The sequence below is a fragment of the Dysidea avara genome, chromosome 7 (assembly GCF_963678975.1).
Source record: "Dysidea avara chromosome 7, odDysAvar1.4, whole genome shotgun sequence".
Lineage (NCBI taxonomy): Eukaryota > Metazoa > Porifera > Demospongiae > Dictyoceratida > Dysideidae > Dysidea > Dysidea avara.
The window spans coordinates 34,656,396-34,674,603 of NC_089278.1; the positions used below are offsets into that span (position 1 = coordinate 34,656,396).

General features: G+C 37.9%; 1 protein-coding gene across 2 annotated transcripts in view; it reads left to right on the forward strand.

Annotated features, from left to right (window-relative positions):
* LOC136260494 (lipoyl amidotransferase LIPT1, mitochondrial-like) overlaps window positions 1-18,208 on the forward strand; it is a 31,287-nt gene extending 13,079 nt beyond the window's left edge. The window contains exons 5-14 of one of the 2 annotated variants that reach the window (XR_010703559.1): window positions 10,038-10,058; window positions 11,920-12,000; window positions 12,677-12,832; window positions 13,091-13,198; window positions 13,414-13,554; window positions 13,605-13,673; window positions 15,594-15,680; window positions 15,740-15,848; window positions 17,418-17,551; window positions 18,072-18,208. Coding sequence is in view for 1 of the 2 variants with exons in the window: in XM_066054234.1 (XP_065910306.1) it covers window positions 10,038-10,058; window positions 11,920-12,000; window positions 12,677-12,832; window positions 13,091-13,198; window positions 13,414-13,554; window positions 13,605-13,673; window positions 15,594-15,680; window positions 15,740-15,848; window positions 18,072-18,190 (891 nt within the window). In the remaining variant the exon portion in view is untranslated. The remainder of the gene's footprint in view (window positions 1-10,037; window positions 10,059-11,919; window positions 12,001-12,676; window positions 12,833-13,090; window positions 13,199-13,413; window positions 13,555-13,604; window positions 13,674-15,593; window positions 15,681-15,739; window positions 15,849-17,417; window positions 17,552-18,071) is intronic. The other variant, XM_066054234.1, reaches the window with a different exon arrangement.

An 18,208-nucleotide genomic window follows, 5' to 3' on the forward strand; every position in this document is an offset into this window, starting at 1 on the left:
TGACTTGTTTGTAGCTGAACTCTCTACAGGGTGATTTGTTTGTAGCTGAACTCTCTACAAGGTGACTTCTTCTAGCTGATCTTTCTACAGGGTGATTTGTTTGTAGCTGAATCCTGTACAGGGCGATTTGTTTGCAGCTAAACTGCTACAATGTAACTTCTTCTAGCTGAACTCTCTACGGGTGGCTTGTTTCTAGCTGATCTCTATACAGGGTGACTTGTTTCTAGCTGAACTCTCTACAGGGTGATTTGTTTGTAGCTGAACTCTCTACAAGGTAACTTCTTCTAGTTGATCTTTCTACAGGGTGATTTGTTTGTAGCTGAATTCTCTACAGGGTGATTTGTTTGCAGCTAAACTGCTACAATGTAACTCCTTCTAGCTGAACTCTCTATGGGTGACTTGTTTCTAGCTGAACTCTCTACAGGGTGATTTGTTTGTAGCTGAACTCTCTACAAGGTAACTTCTTCTAGCTGATCTTTCTACAGGGTGATTTGTTTGTCTCTACAGGGAAATTTGTTTGCAGCTGAACTCTCTACATGGTAGTTTCTTTGTAGCTGAACTCTCTACAATGTGACTTCTTCTAGCTGAACTCTCTACAGGGTGACTTGTTTCTAGCTGAACTCTCTACAGGGTGATTTGTTTGTAGCTGAACTCTCTACAAGGTAACTTCTTCTAGCTGATCTTTCTACAGGGTGATTTGTTTGTAGCTGAATTCTCTACAGGGTGATTTGTTTGCAGCTAAACTGCTACAATGTAACTCCTTCTAGCTGAACTCTCTATGGGTGGCTTGTTTCTAGCTGAACTCTCTACAGGGTGATTTGTTTGTAGCTGAACTCTCTACAAGGTAACTTTTTCTAGCTGATCTTTCTACAAGGTGATTTGTTTGTAGCTGAATTCTCTACAGGGCAATTTGTTTGCAGCTGAACTCTCTACATGGTAGTTTCTTTGTAGCTGAACTCTCTACAATGTGACTTCTTCTAGCTGAACTCTCTACAGGGTGACTTGTTTCTAGCTGATCTCTCTACAGGGTGACTTGTTTCTAGCTGAACTCTCTACAGGGTGATTTGTTTGTAGCTGAACTCTCTACAAGGTAACTTCTTCTAGCTGATCTTTCTACAGGGTGATTTGTTTGTCTCTACAGGGAAATTTGTTTGCAGCTGAACTCTCTACATGGTAGTTTCTTTGTAGCTGAACTCTCTACAATGTGACTTCTTCTAGCTGAACTCTCTACAGGGTGACTTGTTTCTAGCTGATCTCTCTACAGGGTGACTTGTTTCTAGCTGAACTCTCTACAGGGTGATTTGTTTGTAGCTGAACTCTCTACAAGGTAACTTCTTCTAGCTGATCTTTCTACAGGGTGATTTGTTTGTCTCTACAGGGAAATTTGTTTGCAGCTGAACTCTCTACATGGTAGTTTCTTTGTAGCTGAACTCTCTACAATGTGACTTTTTCTAGCTGAACTCTCTACAGGGTGACTTGTTTCTAGCTGATCTCTCTACAGGGTGACTTGTTTCTAGCTGAACTCTCTACAGGGTGATTTGTTTGTAGCTGAACTCTCTACAAGGTAACTTCTTCTAGCTGATCTTTCTACAGGGTGATTTGTTTGTCTCTACAGGGAAATTTGTTTGCAGCTGAACTCTCTACATGGTAGTTTCTTTGTAGCTGAACTCTCTACAATGTAACTTTTTCTAGCTGAACTCTCTAAAGGGTGACTTGTTTGTAGCTGAACCCTCTACAGGGTGATTTGTTTGTTGCTAAACTCTCTACAAGGTAACTTCTTCTAGCTGATCTTTCTACAAGGTGATTTGTCTGTAGCTGAATTCTCTACAGGGCAATTTGTTTGCTGCTGAACTCTCTACATGGTAGTTTCTTTGTAGCTGAACTCTCTACAATGTAACTTCTTCTAGCTGAACTCTCTACAGGGTGACTTGTTTCTAGCTGAACTCTCTACAGGGTGATTTGTTTGTAGCTGAACTCTCTACAAGGTAACTTCTTCTAGCTGAACTTTCTACAGGGTGATTTGTTTGTAACTGAATTGTCTACAGGGCAATTTGTTTGCAGTTGAACTCTGTACATGGTAGTTTCTTTGTAGCTGAACTCTCTATAATGTAACTTCTTCTAGCTGAACTCTCTACAGGGTGACTTGTTTGTAGCTGAACCCTCTACAGGGTGATTTGTTTGTAGCTGAACTCTCTACAAGGTAACTTCTTCTAGCTGATCTTTCTGCAAGGTGATTTGTCTGTAGCTGAATTCTCTACAGGGCAATTTGTTTGCTGCTGAACTCTCTACATGGTAGTTTCTTTGTAGCTGAACTCTCTACAATGTAACTTCTTGTAGCTGAACTCTCTACCGGTGACTTGTTTCTAGCTGATCTCTCTACAGGGTGACTTGTTTCTAGCTGAACTCTCTACAGGGTGATTTGTTTGTAGCTGAACTCTCTACAAGGTAACTTCTTCTAGCTGATCTTTCTACAGGGTGAATTGTTTGTAGCTGAACTCTCTACATGGTAGTTTCTTTGTAGCTGAACTCTCTACAATGTAACTTCTTCTAGCTGAACTCTCTAAAGGGTGACTTGTTTCTAGCTGATCTCTCTACAGGGTGACTTGTTTCTAGCTGAACCCTCTACAGGGTGATTTGTTTGTTGCTAAACTCTCTACAAGGTAACTTCTTCTAGCTGATCTTTCTACAAGGTGATTTGTCTGTAGTTGAATTCTCTACAGGGCAATTTGTTTGCTGCTGAACTCTCTACATGGTAGTTTCTTTGTAGCTGAACTCTCTACAATGTAACTTCTTCTAGCTGAACTCTCTAAAGGGTGACTTGTTTGTAGCTGAACCCTCTACAGGGTGATTTGTTTGTTACTAAACTCTCTACAAGGTAACTTCTTCTAGCTGATCTTTCTACAAGGTGATTTGTCTGTAGCTGAATTCTCTACAGGGAAATTTGTTTGCTGCTGAATTCTCTACATGGTAGTTTCTTTGTAGCTGAACTCTCTACAATGTAACTTCTTCTAGCTGAACTCTCTACAGGGTGACTTTTTTCTAGCTGAACTCTCTACAGGGTGATTTGTTTGTAGCTGAACTCTCTACAAGGTAACTTCTTCTAGCTGAACTTTCTACAGGGTGATTTGTTTGTAACTGAATTGTCTACAGGGCAATTTGTTTGCAGTTATTATTATTATTATTATTATTAATATTTAATGGGCTTGTAGATGCCAAGGCAAGCTAACTTGCCAGGCTAGGCCGCAGGCCTTTGAAGGTGCCCATATCTAGATTGCTTCCAAAAATTATCCAAGCACAGCTTGAAGGTTGCAACTGTTGGTGCTGAAATGATAAAGTCAGGTAAGGAGTTGAACTTTGTACATGGTAGTTTCTTTGTAGCTGAAGTCTCTATAATGTAACTTCTTCTAGCTGAACTCTCTACAGGGTGACTTGTTTCTAGCTGATCTCTCTACAATGTAACTTCTTCTAGCTGAACTCTCTACAGGGTGACTTGTTTGTAGCTGAACCCTCTACAGGGTGATTTGTTTGTAGCTGAACTCTCTACAAGGTAACTTCTTCTAGCTGATCTTTCTACAAGGTGATTTGTCTGTAGCTGAATTCTCTACAGGGCAATTTGTTTGCTGCTGAACTCTCTACATGGTAGTTTCTTTGTAGCTGAACTCTCTACAATGTAACTTCTTCTAGCTGAACTCTCTACCGGTGACTTGTTTCTAGCTGATCTCTCTACAGGGTGACTTGTTTCTAGCTGAACTCTCTACAGGGTGATTTGTTTGTAGCTGAACTCTCTACAAGGTAACTTCTTCTATCTGATCTTTCTACAGGGTGACTTGTTTGTCTCTACAGGGAAATTTGTTTGCAGCTGAACTCTCTACATGGTAGTTTCTTTGTAGCTGAACTCTCTACAATGTAACTTCTTCTAGCTGATCTCTCTACAGGGTGACTTGTTTCTAGCTGAACTCTCTACAGGGTGATTTGTTTGTAGCTGAACTCTCTACAAGGTAACTTCTTCTAGCTGAACTTTCTACAGGGTGATTTGTTTGTAACTGAATTGTCTACAGGGCAATTTGTTTGCAGTTATTATTATTATTATTATTAATATTTAATGGGCTTGTAGATGCCAAGGCAAGTTAACTTGCCAGGCTAGGCCGCAGGCCTTTGAAGGTGCCCATATCTAGATTGCTTCCAAAAATTATCCAAGCGCAGCTTGAAGGTTGCAACTGTTGGTGCTGAAATGATAAAGTCAGGTAAGGAGTTGAACTTTGTACATGGTAGTTTCTTTGTAGCTGAAGTCTCTATAATGTAACTTCTTCTAGCTGAACTCTCTACAGGGTGACTTGTTTGTAGCTGAACCCTCTACAGGGTGATTTGTTTGTAGCTGAACTCTCTACAAGGTAACTTCTTCTAGCTGATCTTTCTGCAAGGTGATTTGTCTGTAGCTGAATTCTCTACAGGGCAATTTGTTTGCTGCTGAACTCTCTACATGGTAGTTTCTTTGTAGCTGAACTCTCTACAATGTAACTTCTTCTAGCTGAACTCTCTACCGGTGACTTGTTTCTAGCTGATCTCTCTACAATGTAACTTCTTCTAGCTGAACTCTCTACAGGGTGACTTGTTTGTAGCTGAACCCTCTACAGGGTGATTTGTTTGTAGCTGAACTCTCTACAAGGTAACTTCTTCTAGCTGATCTTTCTACAAGGTGATTTGTCTGTAGCTGAATTCTCTACAGGGCAATTTGTTTGCTGCTGAACTCTCTACATGGTAGTTTCTTTGTAGCTGAACTCTCTACAATGTAACTTCTTCTAGCTGAACTCTCTACCGGTGACTTGTTTCTAGCTGAACTCTCTACAGGGTGATTTGTTTGTAGCTGAACTCTCTACAAGGTAACTTCTTCTATCTGATCTTTCTACAGGGTGACTTGTTTGTCTCTACAGGGAAATTTGTTTGCAGCTGAACTCTATACATGGTAGTTTCTTTGTAGCTGAACTCTCTACAATGTAACTTCTTCTAGCTGATCTCTCTACAGGGTGACTTGTTTCTAGCTGAACTCTCTACAGGGTGATTTGTTTGTAGCTGAACTCTCTACAAGGTAGCTGATCTTTCTACAAGGTGATTTGTCTGTAGCTGAATTCTCTACAGGGAAATTTGTTTACTGCTGAACTCTGTACATGGTAGTTTCTTTGTAGCTGAACTTTCTACAATGTAACTTCTTCTAGCTGAAGTCTCTACAGGATGACTTGTTTGTAGCTGAACTCTCTACAGGGTGATTTGTTTGTAGCTGAACTCTCTACAAGGTAACTTCTTCTAGCTGATCTTTCTACAGGGTGATTTGTTTGTAGCTGAATTCTCTACAGGGCAAGGCCAGAGGAGACGGTCCGGTTGGTCAGGCCTGAGCCGGACCAATAATCTGGAGTTGAACCAACTAGCTGACCAGCTCGAACTATATTATTCTCATGCAATCTTTGGACGATCACTTCACATGTAGCTACGTACATTTTACAGATGTTATTGAAAATGCATGACACGAGTAGTTACCTAGTTTCTCAGCCTAACTAAAGCACAGAACTACATGTATAGTACCTCCAATTACCTTACAGTAGAGCATAGCATTCGTATGGTTTTGTACAGAAATGATTGTGGGTTATACGTACAGTACGTATCACATGTGTTGACAGTTGGCATTTATCACGTGTAAGGCAGGTGTTTTCTTTGATTCTAAACCAGCACACTTATATCACAATTCAATCTTCATAAAATAATCATTAGCATTCCTTGGCTTGTCTCTCTTGGCTTCTTTTACTGGGCAAAGGGCTGGCAGTGACAAACCAGATGACTCATTCCACGACAAGAAGCTGTACACCCATACATTACATGGTGGTCATCTGGATGAGATGTTGAGTAGAAATCACTCCTCTTCAACTACCCACTCCTGTCGAGATACTGAGCAAACTCTCAGTCTCACCCACATCGCGCCATTTTCGAATACTGATTGGTCTCGTGACTGTCCACCAGTATATTTACGCGATGATCCGTTCATTTCATACAAACCAGTATAGTAGTATACTGTATTTTAAATTTGTAGCTGTGTAGCTTTTTATTGTAGCTGTGTGTGAATTCACTGTATAGTACTTATATCCTAGCTAAAGGGGGCCATGCTGCATGGGTTCCTGTGAAATTTGGGGGGAAAGTTGCAAATTACTAACTAGTTGTACTTTTAAAGTTTAGCATCAATTTTAAATGTTAAGGCATTTTCAAGCCTTTAAATTGCAAAAATTCTGCAGCTCCTGGGGGTTGCACCCCCAGACCCCCCTTAAACTTCTAATAGCTAATTATAATTAAATGAACCATACAGCAAGTTTCATGCTGTGTCCCTTATATGTCAGGTCTACAATTATACATAGTATAGAAAGTCTGCAGAACAACAGATAGGCTTGAGCATATTTATATAGCTAGCTAGCAGTGAAATATCACTAAAATTGCATATCTGAGTGTCTAATTTTCAAAAGTTTCCTGTGGGGGCATGCCCCCAGACCCCCCTAGAATGCTCGTGCTTTGCACTTCGCAGAGTGTGCTTTGCACACTGTGCAACAGCTCCTCTCTCATTGGCATGTATATAGTAGCAATTTCAACATTATAGTCAATGGCCTGACCAACTCAATTTTCCCTCCTCCAGCCCTGCAGGGCAATTTGTTTGCAGTTGAACTCTGTACATGGTAGTTTCTTTGTAGCTGAACTCTCTACAATGTAACTTCTTCTAGCTGAACTCTCTACAGGGTGACTTGTTTCTAGCTGATCTCTCTACAATGTAACTTCTTCTAGCTGAACTCTCTAGAGGGTGACTTGTTTGTAGCTGAACCCTCTACAGGGTGATTTGTTTGCAGCTGAACTCTCTACATGGTAGTTTCTTTGTAACCGAACTCTCTACAATGTAACTTTTTCTAGCTGAACTCTCTACAGGATGACTTGTTTCTAACTGAACTCTCTACAGTGTGATCTGTTCATAGCGGAACTTTCTACTGGGTGATTTGTTTGCAGCTAAACTCTTTGCATGATTGTTTCTTTGTAACTGAACTCTCTACAAGGTAACTTCTTCTAGCTGATCTCTCTACAGGGCAATTTGTTTGTAGCTGAATTCTCTACATGGTGATTTATTTGAGCTGAACTCTCTACATGATGGCTTCTTTGTAGCTGAACTCTCTATTAGGTACCTTCTTCTAGCTGATCTGACTACAGGGTGACTTGTTTGTAGCTGAATTCCCTACAGAATAACTTGCAATGTAATATAACTGAGTAAATTATACATGCAGCTGAATGCTTTATTAGGGTGACTGTTCTATTAGAGTATCTCGATCTCGCATTTGCTGCACGTAGTTGCCTTTCGAATCATAACTCAGTGATTTGTAAACCGATTCTTCTGTACTACTGCAAGAACTTTCTATGATGATTATTCCAGCTACATACTGATTTTCAGCTCGTTGCTCTAATCGGTTTGCCTGGTAGACACGAAAACTAATAGTGTTTTTTTATTCATAAAAATCGATCGCGTAATTTTGACACAGGTTGGGTTTTGTGTCATATCTCCATGGTCTTTATCCCGATTCCTTTCAAACCACAAAAAGGCACTCCTACGATGGTTGCTCCTTCTACATGTCAATTTTCAACTGATTCTTCCAAGGCGTTTACCCTGTAGGCGTGACAGACCTTCGACCTTATTTTACGCAAATAATCGGTCATAACTCCGTGAATGTTCATCGGATTCCTACCAACGTTGGTACGGAGATCCGCCTTAATGAGCCCTTTAAGTGTGCCAAATTTCAGCCCAATCCGAGCACGCATTCGTGTTTTATGGCGAATGTTGCGAAGTGTGCGAGATGAAGAAGAAGAAAAAAAACGAAGAAATTAAAACGAAATTTTGTTCGCTCGTATCTCGGAAATGGCTGGAGCGATTTTCTTCAAATTTGGTATGTAGACTCCCCTAACTGGGCGGCACGTCTCTAGCAAATTTGGTTCCAATCGGATAAGGAATCACAGAGCTACATAGGTGTGAAAATTGCGTTTTCTTTCTTCCTGTTAATATACTCACGGTGTGGCGCGCCGGCTTCTTGGGCCGCACGACACACTATCGTGTGTCTTGATCAAGGTCTTTTGAGAACAGTAGCTGTTACACTTTAAGAAAATAAAGAACTACGCTGAATAAACATAACAATCTGCTGTATCAGCCATTTTCAACTCATAAAAGTGCTGAGTAATCCAGGTGGGAGCATGTATTAAAATTTTTGTACGACTAATAGACGATATGCACACTCTATTACTCGAACGAAAAATGATCAATTAAGTGTAGACGGCACAAAACTCGACGGTAACTTAAAAGCGGAAGTCCCATACAAAAGTATGGGAAGCAAATGCGGCTCGAGCAATAACTCACCACTCGAGCTAAGGACAGGCCATCTCGCTTGCCATACACTTCTTTTGCACGTCTACGCTTAATTGACCATTTTTTGTTCAAGTAATAGAGTGTGCATATCGTCTATTGCCTGTGCAGTGTAATGGAGGCCACACCACCATAAGTAACCAGGTATAGTTATGCTAAGGTTACACCACTTCTGTTTTTTCCATATATACTACCAAATCATATCAGAGTACGCATTGTGTAGTAGCTATTACACCTGTAGCTATGTAGTATTAACACTTTACAGAATAATACAAATATCGGATCAATAAAATCTGTATTGGCTCTTTAAGGTACGGATATCAGTACAACTGAAAAATCCTTATCAGTACATCTCTACTGCCATGTGTAGTGAACACACTTCCAAAATTAAATGAACACCAACATTGGAGACTGAGCATAAACATGTTTATGAACACTTGTGAACAAAGGCTATGAAAAGTAGAGGTGTACCAATATAAGAAAACTAAACTGATCCGATACCGATCCGATATGAGATTAATCATTTCGAAACCGATACAATACGAATCCGATATACCGATATAACTAAGTGTAGCTATTTGTATTTGAAGAACCACATATGCCATGTTCAACTTTATTTTAACTACTGAAGACAGTCTTAAGATTATTGGCTATGTTTGGTTACCCATGGTGGTGTGGCCCCTATTGACAACTCAGACTATAAGGCACCCACAAATATTTCAATACATGCCCCTGCCAAGATTAAGTCCAAATTACTCTGCATTTTAATGGCTTGCAGAGATGGTTGGTTGTTTTAAGCTGTGCTCTTGGTTCATCTTATTGCTGTTTCCCAAGGCTCACCACTATGAGTGTTTGGTGTATGATTGGTAAGCTTTGTGACAACAAAACAGTGATTATGCATGCACTCAGATGGCTTAGTGTGGCACTTAGATAGCTTTGCGAAAGACAAGGAAGTTAACTACTGTTTCCCACCCTTGTTAGCTAAATATTAGGGTTTATAATGTGGCTTGATCATTGGACAGTGTCCTCAAGATAGTTCAGTTGTATATCAATGTATCATATCAGTTTTTAGCAGCAATGTTGGCTCCCACCGATATAGTAGAAAGTTCTATATTGGCCACCGATATGATATGTATCGGTATATCGGTACACCTCTAATAAAAAGCACTGGTTAACATACACATGCACAACTGTGAACACCCATGAACATTTGTGAACCTGCTTGCACACTTATGAACATGTGTAAACATTGTTGTAAACATGCACAAAAGCACAACAGATTTGATGTGTGTGTTTGTGTGTGTGTGTGTGTCTGTGTCTGTGTGTGTGTGTGTCTGTCTGTCTGTATGTCTGTCTGTCTATGAATTGTGAACATTGCATATGTTCACTGCATGACAAACTTGTGAAAATATGTTTACAACTTGTGTAAATTGGTGAACATGCGTAAATCCATGCAACCATTGTCATTCATACGCATCTGCAAATACTGGTGTGAACAATGTTGAAATTCTGGTGAATGTCCTGTTTATATGTGAATTGAGGTATCTTGCTAAAACACATGGTTTGTGTTTTGCTATTTCATTTACTGTATTTATTTTGATTTTTACAGGTTGTGATAGGCCGACACCAAGTATGCAAGCAGTTATGTTGTTGATATAAAATTATTGTAGGATGTATTGCTTAATTTGTGCAGAGCAAAAATATGTCACCTTAGTTTGTATGGTTCTATGTAAATCCTATTCATAGCGTATAGTTAAGTACTATAACTAAACATGTAAGAACGTTGTTAAAAGCAGTGACATTATAGCAGTGAATTCATGCAGTGGTAGACACATAAATGTGGCAAGTATAGCTCTCCATAAAGTGCAGTAGAGTCTTGTGTAACTATGGCTTTGCTCAGATGCAAATTCACACTTGCAACTCCCAAGTTTCCAGACCCTCCTATCAAGTATACACTCACTCACTTTTGTCAAGTCAAGGCTGTTTTACTCATTACAGGTACCCCTCTTAACAAGCGGTTGTTTGTTTGATGAGGACAAATCTATGTACAAATAGTAACTAAATTATCTGGTCTATCACATACATAGCATGAAAACAAAAGATACTCTATTTCAGTAACATTTTTACAGCAGATAATTTTGAGTGTAGGACTGTATCCCATTTACCATACATCTTCTGCAGATTGTCACTCAATGCACTGTACAATTGGAGATGTATAGTAGTGGAAATAAAGTTTGTTGGTGTCCATATCATACAGTACGGTAGTACTGTATATTAGGGATCACGGAGGTTTGGGTCTTTCTGGCCAAAAAAATCAGATGAAAAGCTCAAGCCTGTAGCCTTAGCTGTTATCAAATTACACTTGCCTGAAGGAATCAGGCAGACAGGCAATTATAGAAAATTAATTCCATTGAATAATTTTAAAAATTGTAACAATTTATTGGAAGCATATGAAGGCACTTTTGGGATTGTATACCTAACCAATACTGCCAAGGGGCCAGGATGGTATTGTGAAGCTGGTTTTTGGGACTTCGTCCCAAGATGTATCTTTTGGCATACCGCAGTATGTACAATACATGCATCATGGACTTACCTTTGTTCTCCTTTGTGTCCCGTTTATTTCTACTAAGGTGTCAATTCGTGGTAGCGCAATACATAGCTTCCCATTTGTAAATGGGAATTGTCCATATTTTCCGTAGTGACTGAGTTGATTGCAGAGGTGTTTCTGATACTGTTCTTTATTTGTAGCATGCAGGCTGAACATGCACTGTGTAATGGGCTGAACATATATAGCTGAAAGTGAAGCATAATGGCCACTTCACTTCCAGCCAGTAATTGATAACTGGGGTGCATGTTCAGATGAAAACATTAATTCTGGTGCCTTTATTTTCTTTGATGCAGTATGCACGGGTTCACCAATCATAGTAATGTTACAAGGCTAGTGAACATTTAATCCCTCATGGACATAGACTGAAGTAGGATGAAATGTCCACTAGTATATCTGCAGATGAAGGCAACCTTCTTTGTTTCCTTACTTTTATCTTTCTATGATTCTTAAAATTCCTAAGTTTTCCTTATTATGTGCATACTTATACAAGGTCACCTTACTAGTGGCAACACTTGATGAGTGCATAGTACTCATAAAAGGATGCTCTGTTGGTGAGCACTCACAGCATTGTAAAAAGCGAGTTCCATCTTGTACTGAGTGTATGTATTTCCACTTACACATAAGATTTACATCTGAACAGTACCATACTTCCTGTTGACTAGCAGGTGGAAATTGCAGGACAACTTATGTCTGTTGTAAAGTTACCCAGTTTAAGTGGCAACTTTACCTCATAATCAACATTTTTAGTTTAATCCCCTGTACAGTGGTTTCGAATAGTTGGACAAAGGTTATTACAAATGGAAATGTGAACATTGAGCTATTTTATCAGTGTAAATGGCAATATAACTTTCTACACAATAGTAATGTGTTATTAATAACTCAGAATCCATGGCTGGAATGCAAAGTCAACACTCCAGGTGTACAACTAGCTAGAAGACAATCTGGAGGAGGAACAGTCTATCATGTAAGCCGCAATTTTTGTGTTGATATCCATTTTGTTAGTGACGTATAGTAGTACAGGAAAAATGAAGATGTATGAGGCTTCCTACATACAAGTGCCATAAACGAAATTTTAAAAATATAAATTATATATAAACACAATTATTTAGGTGAGCATTATTATTATCCACCTTGTTTTTACCATACTCTGTGGCTACAGCTATGTAGCAAAAATGCACAGAAACATAATAAAAGGGAAGCACTATAAGCATTTAGGAAATAATGAGGGTGCAGTGGGTACAGTGAGCATGAATGGTTGCTATGGCACTTCTGTCAAAAACATTAGTCATAATGAGGTACAGTGTATGTCTCTACAATAAAGCCTGGGAATTTTAGTAGCAAACAATTGCAAATGTATGATTGTGCATACATGATACACAATACACATGCAGTGATAATGGCACAAGCTATTTGAAACATACCAGACCCTTTTCAGTAGATGCACTGTAATTGATAAGTCTGTGCACTGAAACATCAGCCTGGTCAAGTGCAGTTTGCATCACATTGATAGAATTTCATGGTTGCACCATGCACCATGAAAATGTAATCACAATCTCCATTATTTTTTCTCAGACGTTTTGCACAGTGCAGTACATAACTTACATGCATAATTATAGTAATTGTTGGTAATATGATTGCAGGATGCAGAGAACTTGAATATAACAGTATTTACTAATCAACAAGGCTATTGCCGAAGAAATAATCTTGGTCTTACTTGTCAGGCATTGAAAGACAAATGGGGCCTAGATTTGTCAGTTAACAAGAAAGACGACATCATCCTAAATGGACATTGGAAGGTACACATCTGTGAATGCCATTCTGCCATTCCACCTTCAGATACTAATTCTGCTTCTTATAAATGATGTGCAAAATAACCTTTTGTTGAAAGATAATAAAATTTAAAACAGATAGTGTTAAACAGCCTATTTTGGTTGATGCTGTTTTTCCTGACTAAGGAGTAGAGACATTGAAGAATATATATTTTTGCTTTCCCATGGTAATTCATTGTTATGCACGTAAAAAGTGTAGTATCTTAGTGTTTATATTGCATACAGGTATCAGGATCATCCTCACGCTTAACAAGAGACAAAGCATATCATCATTACACATTACTTATACACACAAACTTGGAAGCATTAAGCAGTGCTTTAATGTCTGACATGGTAAGGTTTGTGGTGGTGATGTGGTAACATTTTGTTATTAAATGGGATAAGTGGCTTGCCATAAAGTTTGTTTATTAGGTATGATACAGAAGTCTAAAAATAGTACAATTTGTAATATCTAAAAATAAGTCTTGTAAATGCTGTGTCATTGCAGAGTGTGTTTTAAGGGGATTACTTTACTATCAATAATATTATTCTTCCTTTGCAATGTACAGGCTGATAGGATCACCTCAACTAGTGCTACTGCAAGCATCAAGTCTCCTGTAAGAAACTTATCTAGTGTTTGTACAGAAATAACATGTGAAGAAGCATGTGAAGCTGTAGCATATTATTTCAATAATAAAACTTTAGGAAAGGTATAGCATTATTTTCATGTGTGTACTTTGCAAGGTTAATTGTTACACAGGTGGAAACTATCAGCCCACAAGATGAAGACCAGTTTCCTGGAATTTTACAATTAACAGAGGAGCAAAAGGTACTGGTATACATATTGCAGCATTTAACACTAATTTTATTTAAAGAATAAGAGGGAAAGTGAATTGCTGGTGCTGAAATGAGCTAGCTTACTATTGCAATGTTGCAGTACAGCTAGATATTTAAGTGCAATGTTATTTTTGTGGAGATTACTAATGCACAATGAGATGGTTATTTTAGACACAAAATTATTTTTTGCTAGTCTTGATGACATCATGCATAAGAAAGAAGAGTTCAAGTTTTACTGATTTTAATCAACCAAACTACAGCAGCTTAAACTTAGGGTGTAATTTGTGTAACGTTTTAAAGAAGACACCCTTGCGGTCTGTGCACTTTGTAAGTGATCATGAAAATATACTTGTCAATCTTACATGGCCCACTGTTAGTACCTGTGAGCAGTTTCGTTGCCAGAACAACTGTTAGGCATTATACATTTTTGGTGTATATACTTTATATTCTACTAATATATATGTCTTGTAGGTAAATTCTGTTTACTATATATATATATGTAATAATTATGCTTGTGCCTTCCTTGGGTTCACAGATCCAGTGTCAAATACTTGAACAGCCTGCCAGAGGCACGTAGTAGGATAAATCTCACAATTACCAAAGTGCAAAATAACAGTCGGAGATCAGGCCATTTATGTTAAATGCCAAGTGCAGAAAGAATGTCCTTTCATAGTGTAGCATGTAGAGTTTAAATGTGTGATATTAGGCTAAAAGGAAGGCCAGACATTATAGAATTGGCATGTAATTAATTACTGGTTAGTGGGACCACAAGCCATGCCCAAGGTAATTATATATGTAAACACTGAGCAGCTGAGGTTAACAGTACTATAATAGTGACAGCCTACTTGTCTGTATGGAAGGTAACAAAAAGTACTTATAATCTGTTAGCTAGTATTAGTTTTTACTTTTGCTATATATATAAACCTGTATGTCCAGCTTACAAAATGAACAGTATACCTAGCTAAAGGATCTCTTTCATGTTGTAATACATCATAGCAGCATTGAACTCCCTCTATATATTACAATGAGGAAAATTCATTAATTTACAGAAAGTTGCTTATGTTTCAAGAGAAGTCCTCACAGACAGTATGTGGTTGAGATTTGATCAGTTGCACAGCACATTGCTGACTTCAATGTTTGAAACAAATGGTTGAGATATCAGAAAGGGATGTAGAATAAAGGAAACAACAAGCAGTAAATGTCCAGGCAAATTGTTTGATGTGCACTCATTTTTCACTTCATACTGACAGTACATCAGGATATGTCTGAAAAGTAAATTCGCAAATGTTCCCATTGTACACATTCAACACCTACTGGCCTGTCCAAGGTGTTGCAATTGCCTTCACAGAGTCATAGACAGTAGACATGTCTGTAACTGTAGTACAAGCTGTTATAACCAGCTGTCAACAAGTTGAAGGCTGAAACTTGGTAGTTGGATAGTGTAGTAACTTTGTGCTGGCATCAAAATACCATCACATGCAGTCTAATAGCATTTAGTGTAATGCTGCAACATTAACCACACTGGAGATATGGCTAATCAAACTACTGTGTGTAGATGGTAGGCAATTGTGGAAGAGTTTCTTTCTTTGCAATGCTTGGTACTTATTTTATTATGAAATTCATGATGAGTAACAGCTCTCAATAGTTTGAACATATAATAGTCATATAAAGTGTGTTCATATACTGTCCAACATACTGGACTGACTGTCGTAGGTTAATGTTGTAGCAAACATTATTATCAGCATATGCAAATTGTTTCAGTGTTAATATTGACTTTTAAAGGAATGTTTTGTTGATAAAACTACTATTATGTAAGCAAGAGTTTCTTTATGCCATGAGGTCTGGCGTGTAATAATAATTTCACTTAGTTGCACTATGTGTACTGATTATTGTATGTGTTGCTGTAATATAGGACTATGAATGGCTGTTTGGTAAGACTCCACCATTTGTTGTACGGCACTCGTTCATAGTTGTGCAAGATCAAGTGTCTATAACAGTGGTGAGTAATGTGCATCCAAGGTAAATGCTCCTAAAACAAGAGGTTTTTCACTTATGTAGAAATCATACATTGAAGTCCAGAAGGGGATGATCAAAGAAGCTGCTTTCACTACTGATTCGTCTGTTATTCCTTTATACATGCTAGCATCTCTACAACATACAGTGAAAGGTGAGGAGTGTATATTATGATAGTGACTTGTAAAATTTGTGAATCATTGGACAACTATTACATGATAATACTGAGGACACCTGGCAACTTTAGAGTGGTTGTTGGTTCCAGTTTTTATGTATCATGGTACCCAATTCTCACACATGACAAATCAAAATCACAAATTTTAGTACAAGTACTCCATTTATATCTGAAATGTTATCATCATACATCAGGAACATTGAAAATCTTCAGCTCAAAAATTTTGGCACAATAAGTCTTTGATAAATGTGGCCCGCTGAGCACAAACCAGTCATTTTGCACATTCAACGAATTCCATTTTATTGCTTCTCTTTTGTCTATAGTAACAAAGGAGTGGACAGCCAAAGTTTCAGCCTTTTGTAATGAACAGTTGTGGACTTATAGCGCTAGACAGTTGGAAGTTGGAACAGGAGTAATTCGATTTGTACAGCAAAAATACAGCAAATAAATTACAGGCGCTTATTTATAACTCATGACTGCAACAAGCTATGAAGACGGGGTTCTGTTCACCATGAACTGGAAAATCAATCAAGGTATAGTGTTTACCCTGTACTTCTCCGTGCAGAGTAAGAAAGTCATTCCAACAATAAAATGACATTGGTAAACTTTATTTCTACAATACTGCATTGTAAATTTAGTGCTCGTAATGGATGAATTTCATAATAACAAAAGTTGCCCGTAGCTATCTGAATTTTACAATATTTGTATGGGTAAATGTATATAGTAACATCTCCAAATTTTAAAAGGATATCATATATAGGTCATGAGATATAACATTTTAAAGTTTGTCATTTTCCCATACATTGTCTATGAGAGGGGGCAACAGTTGCCCCTTCTGGGCAATCACATAAATAATGTGTGAGAAAACAACAAATTCGTCATTTCTCAATTTAACATTATTTGTAGGTGTGAATCTCACAAGTAACTTCTCCAAATTTGAAAATGATAGAGTATATAAATCATGAGATACGACATTTTGAAATTTGTGGTTTTCCCATACATTATCCATGTGATTGCCCAGAAGGGGCAACTGTTACCCCCTCCCATAGATAATGTATGGGAAAACTGCAAACTTAGAATGTCATATCTCATGACCTATATATGCTATGCTTTTAAAAATTTGAGACATTGCTTTTGACATTCACACCTACAAGATAATGTAAAATTCAGGTTGCTAGGGGCAATGGTTTAAAATTCCTTATCATGAAACTTATCTATTAACAAGCCATACGCTGTACGGAAACAAAACAAACATTTTTTACTCCCCATGAAATGGCCAATCTGATGGTACATGGGTTTGATTGAATTGATCTTTGTTTAGTGCATACTGATGCAATTAAAATGTGCATAAATTCTTTATGTAGCATGCATATTTTTTTACTGTTTTATTGCAAAATAAAATTTTGTGAAAACAGCCGGTTTTCGCTCAGCGGGTCAAAAATGACAAAATATTATTATAACAAATTTTTAATGAGAAAAATATGTAGCAGATTGAAAACATAATCTCAAAGGAGGCTGAATTTCTATGAATGAATGCTATATTGGTAGCTGCTAGCTAACTAAGAACACTATCAGCTGGATCTGAGCGTAAAGTAACATTGGACATTGACATAACTAGCCACACTCAAGCTGGAGATCAGCGGATGCCTACTGTACTGAAGCACCCAACAAATACTCTTTAGGTTAGAAAATATATTGATTAATAGATATGCAGAACACTAGCAGCTGTATCCGAGGCTCAAGTAACAATAACGTTGACATAAATGATGCCTAGCTAGCCACACTCAAGCTGAAGCTCCTTGGATGCTTACTGTATTGAAATTATACTACCCCAATCAACTTTGTTTTTGTCTAGTTTGATGATACATTTAATCACTGTCCCACTAGGAACCTGCAACTGAAAGCTGGTGTAATCCAGAAACTTTGATATAGCCAAAAAACAAAAAGATTTTAAAGACAATTTTCTGTATGTGAACATGGACTACCGTCATTCCTTGGGGGCATGCAAAGTTAGACCACAAAACTTTTATTGTAGTCACCCACATAGAATGAAAGTAGTGCCAAATCTATGTACACATTTAGTGTATATGAAGTGGTATAGTAATACATGTAACTACAATTATTATGCAGCCATTGATGTAACTATTTGACTTTTTATCACAAAATGTTACTTACATATGCATATGATGTTTCTGTTGTCAGGAACTCGATTGTGGCCAAGTGAATTGTCATATACCTTAGCAAGATTCATTCATGATCACAACAACAATTTATCACAAACTTTGTGTGAAGCATGGTTTACATCACTCTTCTACAAGTGATACTATAATGCAACTCAA